The 19,280-nt window shown below is 47.7% G+C and overlaps 1 protein-coding gene across 1 annotated transcript; it reads left to right on the top strand.

Moving 5' to 3' along the window:
* Positions 1-3,524: 3,524 nt before the first annotated feature.
* On the top strand, positions 3,525-15,811 carry LOC144167180 (endothelin-converting enzyme-like 1). Its single transcript, XM_077696532.1, has 2 exons — positions 3,525-4,268; positions 13,247-15,811. Exons 1-2 carry the CDS (start codon positions 3,945-3,947, stop codon positions 15,311-15,313), a joined length of 2,391 nt encoding a protein of 796 aa, XP_077552658.1. The 5' UTR covers positions 3,525-3,944; the 3' UTR covers positions 15,314-15,811.
* The last annotated feature ends 3,469 nt before the right edge of the window (positions 15,812-19,280 follow it).

Raw genomic sequence — 19,280 nt, 5'->3', positions numbered from 1 at the left:
GTCGGCATGTCAAAAGGTAGTGTTCGACAGACTCGTCTTCGTTGCAATAGCTGCACAGAGCTGTTGGCGCCAGACGAGACCTGTGCAAATACCTATTTAACTTGGGTACTCGACAACGTAAGGCTGTAATAACCACCTCTAAGTTGCGTGAAGGGCACCATTCACGTTTCCATGAGAATTTAAGATGATTGAAATCCCTTAATGATAATAAAACCGATTCTTGCTGTACTTGGAGTTTCAGCATCCTACGGTGCCTAGCTGCTGTTATTAAAGGTGTCGGCTCTACGACGTCTACTACAGGCCCAGAAAGTGCTATCCTTGCTAGATAGTCGGCAGTCTCGTTGAATGTGATCCCTGCATGACCAGGAACCCAAAGAAGGTGAATTTCAGTGAAGTGAGGTGGCAGGAGTGACCGAAACGTCCGCAGAAGGGGAGTATCTTTAGGGGAGGAAAGGGCTAGGCATACAGAGAAAGAATCGGAAATTATCATTGGAGATGTAATTGATACACCCAGCTTTCGTAGCGCCAGGACAATTGCCAGGAATTCCGCAAAGAATATGGGGATAAAATCACGCAGACGAACCGAAAAGGTCCAGTTAAGGGAAAGGCAAAATATTCCGATACCGGATTTTTCTTTTCGTTGAGAGGCATCTGTATATATTATAGCACCTGGCTGCATAGAGGCCAAATAATCTTCGAGAAGACGATTGAGCAGCCGGGCTGGTAATAGTTCATCATGCTTTCAAAGCCGTCTCTTCGTCTTCACTGGAGCTTCTTCTTCTTTGTATCGCAAAGCTCCACTACAATGAAAGAACAGTGATATATATCGCAATAGGTATCATTGAAGAACGATTCCGCAAAAAAACTATCAGTTTTGGTTTTGTTTTCTATGCTCTAGAGTAACTTTTATGTGATGGCGTCAATTGACACCATCAGGGACGAAAGGGTTAATACAAGCAATGTCGAAGAGAAAAGGTCGGAGACCAACTTTTCGGTAGTCCGTGTAATACAAATGTTGCGAATACGTTTACGTACATCTGTAACATATGGTAAAAGGCGCAAGACCCGCCACAGCGCGGGACGGGAAAACAAAAGCCAGTCAGCATGGTCGTAAGCCCATTCACAAATTAGTGCAAACAAGTGAGCGTTTGTGAAGTACGTGTGTCGGGTTTTTTGTACAAGTTTTTCGGCCCGTTGTCAGGTGCAGGAAGGGAAAGAAAAATTCAGCATGGCTTGCATTGTTGTTTTTAGCGACACACTCTTTACCGAACGACAAAGATTCGAAACTCTTTGTAGTGGGCACAACGTTAATTGAAGGAGTTGATAGGCCGCGTTCTGCACCTAAGGAGACCTAAAACATATCAAACCGCTGTTATTTACAAATTACTATGTATTGGCGCCAGGAAATGTTTTTCAACAACACGAAAAAAACAAGAAAAAACGCACAGACGGGTTGGCTTGACTGCGCCAAAATGAAATATTGGCAGAATGAAGGATACCATCCTGCTTCAAAAGCGCTGCGCAATACTTGACCGGGGATATATTGCCGCGAACCTTGTATTCTGTTTGCATACTTCTGCTTTGTTTTTACCATCCGGCGGCGCCCGGCTGTGTTATCAGTGCTTCAAGCAAAGTGCATGTATCCTTTCCTTTCTTTTGAATGCCGCACGGGCTGTCTTATTTTGATAGGGAGAGTGTTTGGCTTTGACGTCAATAGCCTAGAATAATCTTCTCTGATGTCTATTGTTCTCGTTGTAATTGGGTGTTTCGAGAAACAATCGCGCCGAAAGATAAACACCCCAAGCCAACCGCCGCGGTATTCGATTCGCCGGCACTCGCCTGCACACGTCACTGTGTTGACTTCTGGTTCGCCGCCTGTGTATTCTTTGAGTTAGGGGAGGGCAAGTTTGCTCCAATAAACTTTGTATTCCTTGGAGACAACTGCGTCGTCTTTGACTTCGTGACAATGTGTTACTATATGTATATGAGGGTATTTAACACTGTTAGATTTCAGAGTACGCGCACAGGATTCAAATTATACGTATGGGAACAGATTTTTTGTGGTCAACCCCCATTGTGCTTACACTTTACATTTATTTATTTATTTATTTATTTATGTATTTATTTATTTATTTATTTATTTATTTATTTATTTATTTATTTATTTATTTATTTATTTATTTATTTATTTATTTATTTTATTTTATTCGCGCATGCAGTGCGGGGCAGCAACGTCTGTAGAAAAGCGCTCTACTGTAGCATACATTCCTGCTTGCACAACGTTGCCCAATACCCCTCTGTGGGTATGTATCTAGAATAACAGCAGCAGCTGTCAGATATGCACCCCGGCTTAGCAATAGCATTTCGCTTTCATTAGCATCGTTTACAAACACCTACCTACCTTATACCTCCTAGTTTGTCTCCTCTGCCCCTCTTCTAGTAAGTACCTCTTTCCACACGGTGTGGGCCTGCCACAGCATCTCATCTCACACCCCAATCCTAACCCTTCTCAAGAACCACAAAAGGGCCTGCTGACCAACTCCCACCACGATGGCCAAAGCTCCCTGGTCACCCGTCCTAAGGCTACACCCAAAGCCCAATGTAACCCCTCAACTGCGCAACCCCTCCCACCGAGTGCTCATGTAGCACTGTTTGCCCCAATAGGGGTTTATTCTCTCTCTCTCTCTCTCTCTCTCTCTCTCTCTCTCTCTCTCTCTCTCTCTCTCAATCGCCACCATAGTCAACATGAAGTTCGAACGGCCCCATATTGCTAGGCATTCAGTTGTTTCACGCGATCACGGTAGACAAATCAGTTTCGCATTCTTTCGCGAACATGACGGCGACTGATAATACTTTTGGACATTTTTTTTTCTGCCCGCTCGAATTGCTCTGGTCGGTTCTCACGTTCTAAGTTTAACGTTAGTGTGCCAATGAGAAGACGTCTCGCGCTCAAATTTGCGTTCTTTGAAATTGAAAGCGATAACAGCAATGCATGTTCCGTCTGTGATTGGCCTGTACCATGCACCTGGCGTATGCAAAACCACTGACGAAGAAGCTTGCATCGCCTATTAGCAAAATATAAATGTGCAAAAGTCTTGTTGCTTCACTCCACCAGGTGACACCATTGTCGCACTATAATGCTATGTTTTGGCATATTCTGTACCCAAACAACTGCGTTTATTGCGTTCAGGCTTATTTTCGGAGGTCACAAATTGCGTGTAATTCCTTGATATAGCTAAACGATGGCGGTAGAGCTCTTGCGGCTTAAAGATACTGGAAATTACTTTCACGGGATGTTTCGTAAGCGATTTATCAGGCCTCGTCCCGGTGCACGCGCTGAGGCCGCATGCCAAAGGGGGCGGCGCCCAAGCAAACCAGCAAAAAAAAAAAAAAAAAAAAAGATGCCCACACGCGACAGGTATGCCCCGTTGGGGATTGATAGATAAAATACCGCCGCTTGCTAGGAATGCAAGCACATATGCTTGCTCAGTCAGACAGTTCATGTTCGAATTTTATTGGCCTTCTCAGGGCAAAGTCAACTCCACTTTGGACTATTTATGCCTTCTTCGTCTTTCATTGAAATGCCGTAATTCGCATGTAAAAACTATTTTTAATATAGCATATATGCTCTACAAGCTTCTTACGTAAAATGAAAATTTAGCAACCAAGTAGAAGTGGCGCATTAGACGTTAAGTATATGGTTGCTGTCGCTTCTGAACAGCAGCGGCGGACACCCGACGCGACAAAGTTTCGAACGTGGCGCGCGGCACCACGACCAGCGTCCACGCGCGTTTCCGGGGGCACCAGCGACAGCGGCGGAGCGAGCCAGCAGCACCACCAGCTCCAACACCAGCCTCGGGGGCCGAACGCCGAGAGCAGCAGTCGGAGCGGGCTTGCAGGACTCGTTCTCCCGGACAAGCAGGCGCCCGTATAAGTCAGCGGCAATGATGGGTGATGCGGAAGGCATGGCGAACATCATGGGCACCGAGATGAACCGCATCGTCGTGGTGAGCCCCTCGTCCAGCGACTCCAGCCTGAGCTCTTCCGACTCGGACGTGGATGCGGTGCCCTGCGGAGGATTCACTGGCGAGCCGAGACCGGGCATTCACCTGGGGCGCACCCCGACGCGTGCCCTTCGTTCAGGACACCAGATTATCGTGACCAAGGGCCACGGCGACTTCGGGCAGCCGAGGGTTTCGTCTCACGTACTGCAACTGCGGGACCTGGAGCCAGGGCAGAAGGACCAGAAGAAGCAGGACAGACGGCCGGTGCGTATACACTGCCGCTTCCGGCGCAATTCAGTAGTCGCCTATGCCTCGTTAGGTTACGGACTGGATCGTTTGGGTTAGTAGACGGATTTTGCGTCCTGGGAAGCCATGTCCGACGGTCTCCTCAACAGTATTCCCAACTAACTCAACAACGCAACAGAATTCACCGGGTCAATTTTGATAATTCGGTGCCTCGCCTTTCCGCCGTCCGCGGCGTTCGCGCACTCTAGTCAAGCGCTGCGCCTGCGTCATGCCCGTGGATGCAGCCGCAATTGCAGAACGCAGAACACTTCTCTTGTGGCTTTGCGCGCGCAGAGGTTACGATATATGAGGCATGCTAAGTATAGCTGTGCTGCGAGCTCATCTCTTGTGCACATGACTGTGGCTGTGTGTTCCCTCCGTCATCAGAACACGGGGCTCCATACCTGGAAGGGATTAGTAAAAACATAGCGGAAGAAAAGTGGTGAGGCCGGTATTTATCCATTTATCCAGCCCCCCCCCCCCCCGCTAAAACATGCTCATCAGATTAGAAATTTGTGGTGTAAAGCAAAATTGAGGTGTGGTGCACTATGATGCTGAAGGTGATGTTGGCGACATGATGTCGTGACCTACGCACTAACTTCTGTGTCGACAAAATACGTTGTGTAGCCAGCTTTGCCGACCTCATTCCAGCGTAAAATAGTGGTAAGAGGGCGGGAATACGTGTGGCCGTTAAATTGTTTCGGAGTCCACGGCCTGAGCAGCGCCACCTTACACTTAGATTTTGAAAGAGCGTGTTTATTTTTTTTTTTCTGAAGTTGGTTGAGCTACGAGCTAGCAGCTCTGGTATTCTTTTTGCTTAGAGCACAGCATGCTTTCTGTTATAATTTTCGCTGCGATGGGGCAAAGTTTGGTCCGCTGCGGTTGCGTAATGGCTATGGCATCACGCTGCAGCACGCGAAGCACCGGGTTCACTTATCGGCCGTAAGCGCTGCACGTCTGATGCAAGCATAGTATGAAAGTGGCCATGGCCGCGAGATTTCGGCGCCAATTGAAATGTTGAGAGGGATTTCCAGTTCGTTCGGATTAACTCGTAGCCTTCCAGATATGCAGCGCCTCCTTCGGCGCTTCATATCTCCACTTTTACGCGGGCAGCCCTAGTAACGAGAGAACGATGCAAAAGCTGTTGGGGCGAGAGGAGAGTCGTCACTTTGGTTGCGGAGATTCTTCTAGCCCCGTCGAAAGGCGGCTCCCGCCTCGTCTCTGAATCCATTTTCCTTGATAACGGCGGAATCATTACCAGGCTTATCAGTTTTGATTCCCGCATAAGTAGCAGATGATGCGCAACCGTCCTCGCGCGGAGTACTGCTTTGTGTCACGCGTGATGGCCGATCATGCACGTCACTCCTCACTGACGTGGACGGCGAGGGTGAGATGCCGCTACCGTTCACACGAACAGACGTCCTTCCTTTTAAATGCAGAGCATTTCTTTAACTCACGATGTCACCCGGCGTTGTCGGCGTGCCTCGGCGTCCGCAACAGCCGTTCCAGGTGCGCCCTCTCCCCCACTCCTCCTCGCCTGCTCTCCGCTGCTCCTCGCGTGTTCTCTCAGTGCTCGGATCGCGTTAAGCAACAGGTGGGGCGCGCATGCGTCGTAGTTTGGCGCGGGAGCAACAACAGTTGTGGCGTGTTCGTGACGTAGTCGTGACGTGGCCGTGGCGCGGTCGTGCCGTGATGGGGCGGTTCTCGGCGTTCGCTCTCGCTGTCAATTTCTTTCGAACCAGATAAAATCGGGTATGTGCGGGGCTCCAATCCAGTCATCGCCTGCGCTCCGGGAATAGCGTGCAAACGCACCCAGTTTCCCGTAGTTCAAGCGAGTGCAATCACCGTGCACTAATAATCACGTGACCACTTAATTACGACTCCTCATTAATTACAATAATAATTATAAAAACAACAACAACAATAACAACCAACAGCAAGAACTGCAACAACATTAACGTAACCCAACCTACTTAACGTCGTGCGCCCCCCGAAAATGCTCTGCATTTGACCGTGCCCCTCGCGAGGGGGATGTTTTTTTAACTAAAACGGCGGCGTTAGTTTTTAAAGCAAAGCTTTCTACCTTTACCAGCCAACGATTCCTTCGTGGCGTTCGGGGAAAGAAACTCCGAACGCGGATGTGGAGGGAAAGGGCGGTTTTCACTCCCGGAGCATAGTGTAGATGGCGCGGCGATAGGGCGCTATTAACCAGCGTTCCCCGCGCCCAGTTGCCTGCTCGTACCGGCGGGCGCGTTGGAGGGGCGGCTTTGTCGTCTGCTTTAGCGACGGTTAGTTTCAGCCTGTTCTGGCGTGCTTCGCGTCCATTGCGCGCTTCCTTCGCACGGCTTGATTAACTTGTTCGACAGCACCTCCTGGGTAACCCGGACCCGACGGCATTGAGTGGTCGTTCGGCAAAGATACGTTAGGGATTGGTTTGCAGGGCGGAAAACAAAATGTAGAGACCACATACAGACATCCGGCCGCTAGAAAAACGCTACCTTTTGCGCACTGCTTGCCACGAATGGGACTACGTTTTCTAAATTGGTGAATACCAATTCGGTTGTGTTTTAACCAGTATTACAAAAGGCGAAAGGAGCAACTGGTTCTGATCAATAGCGATTATAAAAGTTCCCTGAGCTTTCTCGCAATTCTCAAACTTACCAAACTAACTAGTTTAAATCGGTATAAATGGGAATCACCAAGTTCACATGCCGAATTGTTTCGGTGTCTGCGCTAAACCAATATCCTTCATGTCACCGTCTTTGTCACCCTTGTTGTTAGGGTACGGTTATGGTTTAGATCTGCGTAACCGTTATGACTGCCCTCTTGCCGCAGTCCTGTCTACCAGCCGCTATTGTTCCCTGTTCCTCATCTATTCTGCGCAGTGTTCAACGCACCCCTCGATAGTCGTCGGATTCAGTCTGTAGTGACGGGATCCGCACAGCGCCAGAGAAATTCGCACTGCGATCTTCCCATTGTACGGCGTTTATACGGGTCGTGTTGTGTGTCGGCAACAATTTTCGGAAGGCTGGGCCAACTGTGCCTGGGGTGTAAGGAGGAAGGTGAGGGAGAAATGAAAATAAATTAGCCAAAAATTGAGAATTCGATGTGAACAATAAACTAGAATGCGTTGGCCTCTCCATCGATCTCATCTTGAAACTCATATTGTTGAGTTCCTTGATCTCAGATCCAACGAGAAAAGAAAAATACTGTGGTTGATTCCTCTGTCAAAGGAATAGGTAAAACACGAAAGTGAAATGTGCGGCGTAATCTGCAGCTGAGCATGATTTGCGGGTCGGCGGCGGTCTTGTGGGTGTGCTTGGCAAGCGACGTCCTGCTGGCGGGTCGCTTCGCCAAAGGTGTACTGGCGTGATTTCCGGGACGGATATGACGTCAGTGAAATCTTGGTGTATCGCGGCATAAAACACTTTTGTGTTATAATATAAAACCCGAAAACGAACCCAAAGTATAACGTACTCTTTAGTACTAAAGGTTGCTTCCCCGCAAGAAGACGCCGTGTGCAGGGGTGCACCCTTTACAGGCCGCTTGCTTTGTTGTACTGGCGTCACTTCCGTGACGGATATGACGTCAAGGAAATCTTCGTGTATCCAGGAATAAAACACTTCCGTGTTAAAAAATTGCGGTTGATCCCTCTTTCGTAGGAGTCGGTAAAACACGAAAGTGACGTGTGCCTTCACCGGAGCATTTGAATGTTTCATCATCATCATCATCACCAGCCTATCTACGCCCACTGCAGGGCAAAGACCTCTCCCATTATTCTCCAATTACCTCGGTCCTGTGCCAACTGTGACCACTTTATCCCCGCAAACTTCTTGATCTCATCTGCCCATCTAACTTTCTGCCGCCCCCTGCAACGCTTGCCTTCTCTAGGCATCCACTCTGTTACCCTTAATGACCAGCGGTTATCTTGCCTTCGCATTACATGCCCTGCCCACGTCCATTTCTTCTTCTTAATTTCTACTAATATGTCTTTAACACCAGTTTGCTCCCTGACCCACTCCGCTCTCTTCTTGTCCCTTAATGTTACACCTATCATTTTCCGCTCCATTGCCCGCTGAGTCGTTCTCAATTTAAGTTGAACCCTCTTAGTGTGCCTCCAAGTTTCTGCCCCGTAGGTGAGTACCGGTAATATGCAGCTGTCATACACTTTCTTCTTAAGCGACAATGGTAGGCTGCTATTCATTATCTGAGAATGTTTGTCATATGCACCCCACCGCATTCTGATCCTTCTAATTATCTCTGCCTCATGGTTGGGATCTGGGGTCACAACTTGGCCTAAGTATATATATTCGCTTACCACTTCCACTGCCTCGCCACCTATCTCAAACTGCTGTGCTGTCCCGAGGTTATTGATTATTACTTTAGTTTTCTGCATATTAATTTTCAGGCCCACGGTTCTACTCTGTTCGCCCAGTGCGGAAAGCATGGTTTGCAATTCGTCCCCCGAGTTACTTAGCAAGGCAACGTCATCAGCAAATCTGAGGTTACTGAGGTATTCTCCATTAACCCTTACTCCCACCTGTTCCCAATCCAACCTTCTGAATACTTCTTGTAAGCATGCTGTGAATAACATTGGAGAGATTGTGTCTCCTTGTCTGACACCCTTCCTTATAGGTATTTTACTGCTCTCCCTATGGAGGATGATGGTAGCTGTAGACCCATTATAGATATCCTCTAGTATTCTTACATAATGCTCATCTACCCCCTGGTTCCGTAATGCCTGAATGACTGCTAGGGTTTCGACCGAGTCAAATGCTTTCTCATAATCTATGAAGGCTATATATAGGGGTTCAGTATACTCAGCGCACTTCTCTATCACCTGATTGATCGTGTGAATGTGGTCCATTGTTGAATAACCTTTACGGAACCCTGCTTGTTCTTTAGGTTGACTGAAATCTAAGGTTGCAGATATTCGGTTAGCGATTACCTTGGTAAATACCTTGTAGACGACTGACAGTAAGCTGATCGGCCTGTAATTTTTTAAGTCCTTCATGTCGCCTTTCTTATGGATTAGGATGATGTTCGCGTTCTTCCAAGATTCCGGTACACTCGCGGTCATTAGGCATTTCGTATACAGGTTTGCCAGTTTTTCAAGTACAATTTCTCCACCATCCTTCAAGAGGTCTGCTGTTATCTGATCCTCACCAGGTGCTTTGCCCCCTTTCATTTCTTTCAAAGCCTTCCTTACTTCTTCGGTCGTTACTGGTGGGATGTCTATCTCCTCTGAGCTACTGTCTCGTTCGGCATTATCCTGGATGTACCGGCTACTGTACAGGTCCCTATAGAACTCCTCGGCCACTGTGACTATTTTATCCCTTTTTGTGATGACATTGCCTTGATTATCCTTAAGTGCATACATCTGATTTTTCCCCACACCAAGACGTCTCTTCACTGCTTTCAGGCTACCTCCGTTCTTTACAGCGTATTCGATCCTCTCCATATTATACTTCCGTAGGTCAGCTGTTTTACGCTTATTGATTAACTTCGAGAGCTCGCCTAGTTCTATTCTGTCAGCTGCGGTAGAGATTCTCATGGTTTGCCGTTTCCTGATTAGATATTTCGTCTCTTGTGAAAGTTTACCAGTATCCTGTCTGGCCATAGTGCCCCCGACTTCAACTGCACACTCCGTGAGAATGCGTGTAAGGTTGTCGCTGGCTTCCTGTGTCGTAAGCTCGGCTTCCTCGTTAAGGGCGGAATATCGGTTCTGCAGCGCGATCCTGAATTCTTCTACTTTACGTCTTACTGTTAGCTCATTTATCGGCTTCTTTCGTACTAGCTTGTTCCGGTTCCTCCTCAAATCTAGCCTAATTCGAGATCTTACCATACGGTGGTCACTACACCTTACCCTTCCGAGCACTTCCACATCCTGCACGACGCCAGGGTTATCGCATAATATGAAGTCTATTTCATTTTTGTGCTCCCCATTCGGGCTCTTCCAGGTCCACTTCCGACTCTCCCGTTTACGGAAGAAGGTATTCATTATGCGTAGGTTATTCCGTTCTGCAAACTCAACTAGTAGGTCCCCCCTGCTATTTCTACAGCCCAGACCATAGTTCCCAACTGCCTTGTCTCCAGCCTGATTCTTGCCTACTTTAGCATTGAAGTCCCCATAACTACGGTATACTGCGTTTTTACTTCAGTCATTGCCGATTCCACATCTTCATAGAAGCGGAGAATGTTTATTCTGCATCGATATGACCTTGCACATCGCTATTTATATTTCGTTAGTATGGTACCGTGAGTCTTATCAACATTAGGCACTGGATTGCACGCGCCGGAGAACTGCGTAAACCCGAATGAAATCGCACGCGTTCGCAAACCTTGGGACCGGAACCGAACCAGTTGCCAGCGAATCGTTTGGTGAACTCACGGTCCGCTGCAGCAAAAGAGCATGATTTTCGGGGCTGTCTTGTGGTGTGCTTGGCGAGTGACAACCTGCTGGCGCGTCGCTTTTGCAAATGTGAGACCACTGCGTCCCTGCTCCGTGGAGGGTACGGCAGACGGTTGCGTTGCGACGAGCTCAGCTGGCGCCAACTGACGGCGCTCATTAACATCGTGATGCACTACTTCTCTTCACCTCTCAGACGGCAGCACCATCGAAATAGAAGAGGTTCCCGAGAAGAGGCTCCTTTCCCGATCGGCGGACGCCCATACAAGACATGTACTGCAGTAGTTGTGGGGTGAAGCTGGTAGTACCCGGCTATATTTGTGTGCCTGTTTTTAGTCTATGCCTGTGTTACTATTCAAAAGCAAGTCGAACTGCAGCCGTCACTGAACGATTGGCTAGTGGCTTATGTTATCTGAGGTTGTTTATTTCCCAGGGGAATTGTTAATTGAGCATCGACTGCGAGCTTTAATTGTACCTACTATTTATAGGCAGGGTATGTTTGAATTCATCGAGCACCTTCCCAAAAGGGCGCAGATGACAGGACAAGGCTAACGCGTTACCCGTGTATTTTACGAGCGTATCTTTTACTAACGGAATTATGACTGAGCAAATTTTCAGAAAAGGAACGAGTAACCCACATTCATCACGTTTTACGCCAGGTAACGAGTAAGAGGTCTTCGTATTGCAGCAGACGCGATTCGTCTTGCACACGAATGGACTGGTGCGATGACGGACAAATATAAGGGTATTTTGGGCAAGGACGTGTGCAACGCAAGTTACGGAACCTGGCTTTCATCCGGGTTCACCTCTGTGACTGATTTCAAATCCATTGTCATGGGCTACCAATAGTTTATCTAAAGAACGCAGTTACGAAGAAGGAAAATGAGGACAAAATTTAGTTTATGGTTCGAGCTTTAAATTAGCTGTCACTTTCCTTCCCCTCCCAACCATAACAAAATCTTGTTCCCGCCAGTGCCCCCAAGTATACACATTTTAGATCGCCACTTGGAACTGGGTTGCATCTCAGTATACAATACCTGAACAGCTTTTGGGGCTCAAGGGCTCTTTAGTAGAGCAGCTATTCAGCCTTGGCGCAGATGTTGTTTGAGGAATGAGTAGAGCCTCGGCGAGGAAACTTTTCAGGGGATTACTTATCATACGCTTAGGCGTGGTGACGCTTTATTATAAAACAATAAAACCCGAAACAACATTACCTGCCAATCTGGGAGAAAAACTTGCGTGGCGAGTTATAACAATTCGCGCAACGTGCTTAGCTACTTCGCATTCGCACGAGCTCACGGACGCGGCCGCTTTGGGAATACAGGATTCTCCAACATTTTAGGGGTATGTCAGAGGCCATATCCGTGTACCATTCTGCAATAAGTTAGCATGTTTATCTGGTGCACCAACTTTTTTTGCTTGCCTCGAGCTGTAGCTATAAATCTAAAGCACGTGAAATACTGGAAGCGTTTTAAATTAGCGGGACAATGATTGGGTCATTGGCCCTATGGTGTCTCTGATTTTCGTGACATGAGGTTTGCCGCAGGGTCAGCCCGCAGGTGTGACGATTTATCCTTTTCAAGTGCCCACCTTGATAACGTGTATTCCTATGTGTCGTTTTATTGCGCTAATTACGATTTGCATTCGAAGATGGACTAACAATTTTGTCAGGTTTTAGTAATGGGAGAGAGAGAGAGAGAGAGAGAGAGAGAGAGAGAGAGAGAGAGAGAGAGAGAGAGAGAGAGAGAGAGAGAGAGAGAGAGAGAGAGAGAGAGAGAGAGAGAGTTTAATTATTTTAACGGAAAAGGACTGAAGCGGTCAGCCTCCCAAGTCGAGAAGGCCGCGAGCCCGCGCTGATTCCAGTGCCCGGTCGACCAGAGCTTGTTGCTCCGGAGCCGAGCTGGTTCGCGCAGACTCCCTTTGCTCAGGCGATGGGTGGAGGAGAGGTTTAGGGTTGTCTGGGCACGAGTGCACCAAGTGGTAGGTAGTGAGAGGGACGTTGCAAGTGCGGCAGTCGTGTTGGAAGAGTGATGGAGAAATGAGGGAGAGAACCGTGTGGTTAAAGTTATAAAGTACAGGCCTGTAGCCGGCGCCAGATATGAGACTGTTGGTTGCTGAGAGTAGGGTGGGGCGGTGTATAGATCCTTCTCGAGTGCAGGTAGTGGGTTAGGAGGGCATTGTATGTAGGATCGGCGGCATCGATAAACGTAGTCCGTGTGCGATAAATTTAGGGCGTACTAATAGGATACATACGCGCATTTAAGAACGCACGCCGGCGGACCATTATAGTATGAAATTCAGCCATACCAAGTGAAACCGGAAGAAAATTTGTTCTGCTGTGCGTACAGTTCAAATACATTCTGTGCAAGATAAAAATAGGCTAATGGTAACAATTGTTCCTTGTGTTAGCTGTATGTTGCCATAACCTGGTTGCACATGTTATGACATGTCGTGTCAATAATGGAATAGTGATTGATATTTCTTGCCGGAAAATAAAAAAATGGCTTGCTACGCTCGTGTTATGAACAGCAGTTCTCATATTTTCCAGGGGCAGGACAGCAACGCGGTCGACGTAGTGGTCCGCCAGGCGAGCTGTTGCAAGATGGATCCAAGGTTCAAGGCTGGCCTGTTCGCGATTGGCCTTCTCTTCCCCCTAGCCTTGGGCGCATGGCTTTGGACTCTTGTACATCAGTACAACCTTCTTGGCACCAACACACAGAGTGCACCCGCGGATCCTGCGGACTTACCTCTGTTTTCTGGCTGTGAAGAAATGGCATGCCAAGTCTACATGGGAGCTCTTGAGTCTACTGTCAACCATACTCAGGATCCCTGCAAGGACCTCTATCGGTTCGTTTGCGACGGATGGCAGCACCGCTACCATCTCTCCGTCGTCGACACCACCGAAGAAGCTGTGTACAGCCGCGCCGTTAACGCCATTCTTTGGCCTCGGCTCGACGAAAGCAACGAGCAGTTCATCTCGTCAGATGCATGGGGCGTCGAACAAAAAGTGATCGCGTTTGCCAGATCCTGCATGCTCTTCGCCGAGAGTAGCTTGGGAGATGTGAAGAAATTTATGGCCGACCGACATCTTCCGTGGCCTAAGGCATCGCGCTGGGACTTGCTGGAAGTGCTTCTTGACTTGTCCGGGAATTGGAACCTGCACCTGTGGTTCCAGGTGAACTTTGAAATGGCGCCCTTTCGCGGTGCGGCTGGAGAACCTGTTCTCAGGATAAGCCACAGCACTGCCTTTCGCACCTGGATCGCTACCATGCGCTCCTTTGCTGGCCGCTCGTTGGCATCGACATCAGGTCGTCGGTACCGTCGTTATGTTAAGGATATGTTGGGTTTTTTTGGCGTTTCTGAGTCGAGGGCTGAAGAACTGGCCCCTAAAATCGAAGAGATGGACCGGCTCACACTGGGAGCGTTGGGGCCGGCGATGGCGGAGCACGATTCGAGGGCTCTGCGTATGGCCATCCGCAATCTGTCCAACACAGCGACTCCTGGAATCGCGGCCGGTCGTCTGCTTCTCCTTTTTAACGAGTACTTTATATGGGCGCGCCGTTTCTCTGCTAGGGACGTCGTGGAAGTGACGAACCCGGGGTTACTGCGATCTGTGGTATACTTGCTGGGCCTCAAGTCGGAGACGAGGGAGGCGCTCACCCTCAGCCTGGGCCTCCGCCTCGCCCATGAGCTCGGCTGGATGGCCCACCGGGGAATCGCGGACGTCACGCTCGACCTCGTGGGTCTTCCACCTTCCGCACACTATCGTCGGTGCCTCAGCCACGTTGAAAGTGCTGTGGGCGTCGGATGGGCCAGCCTTTTTCCAGAGCAGTCGGGTGTTGACACCCTCGTGGAGGACGTTCGACTGGTCCTGGCTGATACCGTTGAGCGTCAAGTCAAGTCTCCGTTCAGGCTTCAGGCGCGAGCGGCGTCGGCCCAGTGGAACCATGATAGCCCCCTGGCGATCGTCCTACCACAACCGACTCCCGGAGAACGGTTCTTCATTGACTGGATGAACCTAATGAACGCGCGCTGGTGGCTCCAGGAGCAAGACCTCTCAAATGTCCTCAAGCCGGGATCCGTGCTGAACCAGCGCTGGAGTTTCCATGGCACCCTGACGGTCGCTGAGAACTACTTCGTCTTCCCCCTTTACCACCCGGACTTTCCACCAGCCGTCAACTATGGGGGTGCGGGGCGCCTCATCGCCGATGAAGTTCTGAGGGGTCTATTCTACGAGCCTCGCCACAAGCACCAGCATGGCCACCCGCACAGCCATGAAGGCCGCAGCGAATACCAGCCCCTTCGCAACGACAGCGGTTCTGGGGAATCATCGCAGGACTTTGAACCGCACAACATAGACACAAAGGCCCTTTTGGCTGCGCTGGGTGCCTACCGGCTGCGAGTCCTGCGCAATTTGACAGATTCCAAGGACAAGGAGTGGAGTATGGCTCAGGACAGGCTTTTCTTTGTGGCCTCCTGCTACGCATTGTGCTCGAGCAGCAACTCTGTGGACATGGTATACGGAGACGCAAGCAGTCGATGCAACGTGCCCATCCGCGGGTTGCCGGAGTTCCAAGCTGCCTTCCACTGTGTTGAGCCGCGTGCCCACGACTGAGATCGGCGCGTCTGACCCTTTCCTTAGTTTTGCGAGTAGCTTTCTTGAGATATCCTTATCTGCGAAGCTTTGCTGCGGCGCATAGTTTACTAAATCCGTTGAGCTCTTGCTTGGCGTGTCATTACTTGACTTCTGTGAACAGAAAGGAAAGATCCTATGCGAATCTCGTTCAAAATCACAGGTATCTGAGGCATTTTAGGTAAGCGCCTCAAATCAGCGAGCGAGAGTTTTCGAATCCCGCTATAGTCGATACATTCCCGATTTTATCCCATGACCTAGAAGGAAGGCCCGGACGATATTCTGGGGGCCTTTTTTCATATATTGATGATATTAAAATCCTGGAAATCATTATATCTTGACAAGTCAAATTATTGAGAGTATTGGTGCCGGCACGTACATTCAAAAGTGTATCATTGACAGAAAAATTATCCACCTAAATGACACCCGGACGATGCTGTCATAGATAGATGACTTCGGAGGTATCTAGAGCATCTCAAATGCGCACCAGCACATTTTGCTTCGCTGAAAAAAGCATGCGAAGTCACGATAAATTTCGATGCTATTCCAATTCTGTGAAAGTATAACCTCAAGTTTAATATGTATTAAACTTAAGGTTATACTCAGACTTCCACTTTAATGTACTCAGACAAGAGCTCAGTTCCGGTGTGCCTTGTAGAGAAAAGGTTTATGCAATAAGTAGTCCACCGGGGAGGAGCGGGGGAAGGGGGCTCATTCATCGCCTGAAGGTTTTATACCCTAAACCCAGTGAAAGGGGCTCAGCCCTTCTCAATGTGTATGACCCGCAGCGGCCGATGGCTTTAGCTCTATTCAGAAATCGCAGTACTCCCCTGCTCCCAAGCAGCGTTTCAGGGATAGCTGTATGATCCGATGGTCAGAAGACAATGACGCGAAGCTAAAATTGACGATGACCTAGTGAAGTCACCACACCATGGGTTCGAAGCAGGGAATCGAACCAGAACCGAATACCGGTACCGAAACGTTTTTTTTTCTTTTTTCTTTTTTGCTGAAACTCAACTCACACCCAAACCTTTATTTTTTGAGCCCGCTGAATCTGAACAGAAATGGAGGGAGAAATTATGGTTCCCGGTTCACGACAAAGCGGTGTGACAGTATATACGGTGTTGTAATGCGGGATCAGTGTCACGAATTTTGTTGTTGCTGCGAGCAGACTGCAGGGCTGAGCAAAAGATGTCACACCAGTCTCAGCAGCTTGCAGGTGATTTGATCGATTGATCGATTAATCGATCGATCGACGATGGATTGATTGATCGATCGATTGATCGATTGATTGATTGATTGATTGATTGATTGATTGATTGATTGATTGTTCGATCGATCGATTGATTGATTGATTGATTGATTGATCGATCGATTGATTTATGTGTCGTTTTATTGCGCTAATTACGATTTGCATTCGAAGATGGACTAACAATTTTGTCAGTAGGTTTGAGAGAGAGAGAGAGAGAGAGAGAGAGAGAGAGAGAGAGAGAGAGAGAGAGAGAGAGAGAGAGAGAGAGAGAGAGAGAGAGAGAGAGAGAGAGAGAGAGAGAGAGAGCGAATATCAAATTTTTGGAATACGAACCGAATACGAATATTTAGCTTCGAATATCGAATAGAATATCGAATACTTAAGGGGGGACGTAGATTTCGCAAAAAACCTTTTTAATTTCTTTGTGGATTTTAATGAAAATTAGCACAGCAACTGGAAATGCTTCTGTGATAATAGCATCAAAATTTCAAAGTAATATTTTGGACAAATTTTTATTTATAATTTTTTTTTCTGTTCACCGTGTACCGAGCTTGAACGGCCTATGAAACATAATGGAAATAAAATTACACTAAAAGGACAGGGCGAACAGAAGACACGCCACACAGCGCAGCGCGTCTTTTTTTGTTCGCCCTGCCATTTAGCACAATTTTATTTCCAATATGTCAGACAAACTAGCCCGTCCGAGTGCTTTTATAAAACATGATGCATTCCCAAAGGCACTAACGGGGTCGTGACAGTCATATTTTTAATTTGAACACATTTTTTTTAGTTTTAAGTTTTTTTAGATGTGAATGTACAACACGCATATAGACCATGAACAACTATTTGAATAAAAAAATTCACAAAAAGCACTTTGAAAAACCAAGACTTTCACGACCTGAACTGTTCCTCAAGGAATGTAGCGCAAAGAACGGAATCAAGATAGACCTAGCGGTCACTGGAACAAGCGACGTAAGTGGCAAAAAAAAAAAAAAAACTATCCTTTCGTGTCGTTTTGAGCACGGGGTTTCTGGAAGGCCTTGCCTTGAAATTGGAGTGCCTCTCGCAGCCTTTTTATTTCCATAAAAAATAATTTTCAGCTCCTCTGTGGAGAGTACAAGCCATGGCGCAGCAGTTTGCGGATCAAACGGTGGGAGATGGCTTTCAATGCAAAGTAGGTTAGCTGGTTGCTTGTATTGCACTGCACGACTTCCCTTTCCGGTGTTGTGGCCATGGTAACAAGTGAAGCACTCTTTTTTTTTATTTCACTTAAATTTGAAAACTTAGTTTTAACTTCTTTTATGCTTTATAACCTTGCTTCGAGCACCAGCTTACGTGCCGGAGTTCATTGCCAAAAGTTCAGATACCACAACGATAGAAATGAGCTACTTTGAAGCTTGGTATAATATTCTACATAACACCAACTTCAATACATGCATATTTTTTAGGACTCTTGGAATTCAGGGCATCCAATATTCCTCGCAGCACAGCCAATATGCACCATTCTATGGTATTAATAATTTCTCTACAAAAATCAATTTGTTAAATTCTACGATAGTAAGGTACATTTTTAACGCCGTCAGCACGTTTTTATTCCGAATCCAGACCTGTTTGCATGATTACTCGAAGTGCACGGGTAACGTTGCGCAAAAAAGCGATATGGCTCGCCCGCAACGCGGCGCTCGTAAACCGCAACATGTCATACTTTATTTATCCCTGCATGGCCAGTCCCGTCACTCTTAAGATTAAATACAACGTCACAGGCATTAATAACAACTTCCGGCGTTCAATCGTACCCGGTTGCGCAGTCAGTCGATGCTCCAAAGCGCGCCGCAGCTTTTGACGCATCGGCCGTTTCTTTGCCAAGTATAGCGAGCCTATACTGCCAAGCTTAGCAATAACCGTAGAGTTTCTTAGTGAGTAAACTAGAGAGGAAACTGCGCCTCGTAAGCCATGTCGTCGTGGAGGTTCATGGGAAGACCCCCCTTTTTGTCTTGGGCTTGGCATGACAATTGGATTCCTAAGCGATTTTGGGGATTTGCTTTCTTCACTATGCATGAACACGTTTACGAGCTACAAGGAAGCCGAAATCCTCCCGTTTCTGTGGTAGCCGTGTTCAGTGAAACAGCAGGCAATGCGTGATCGCACCTGACGTTGCTCATGCCACAGTCGAAGGACGTATGACCGAGCGGGTAATATGCCGCCGCGAAATTTGTAGCCGAAGAAAAGAAGAAACAAAACGTGCTTCGACGAAGACAAGAAACGGCAGATACGGGCGCTTATATGCGTCCTATCTTGTCATCGTTCACGACTCTTTAACGCCACGTTTTCTTATTTCTTGTTAAACTAGCTGGCGGTCGGTGCACCGGTTCACCACGATGGCAACGTTTTCATAGGCACGCTCAAAAAACTTTCGAAACTCTTCAAACAACCTATCATTTGAAATAATGGTAAAATTAATAAAATCACAGTCTCTAATGAGTTACCCCCCAAATATTAACATTGTTCGTAACTACAACCTTGGCCTGCGGAATAGCATGCCCAACCGTTCCGGCAAAAATACGCTTTCCTTTTTCCTTAGTTTTAAAACAGCCTGTTTTTATTTTCCACTTACATAATTGCACACCATTCTTCACGCTTTTGTGGCACTTTGTTTACATTTGTGGTCACTAAAACGTTTCAATCGAAGCCAATGAT

The sequence above is a fragment of the Haemaphysalis longicornis genome, unplaced genomic scaffold, assembly GCF_048455015.1.
Source record: "Haemaphysalis longicornis isolate Haplotype H1 unplaced genomic scaffold, Haemaphysalis longicornis Haplotype H1 scaffold_1, whole genome shotgun sequence".
NCBI lineage: Eukaryota > Metazoa > Arthropoda > Arachnida > Ixodida > Ixodidae > Haemaphysalis > Haemaphysalis longicornis.
This window is presented reverse-complemented; position numbering and strand designations above follow the sequence as displayed.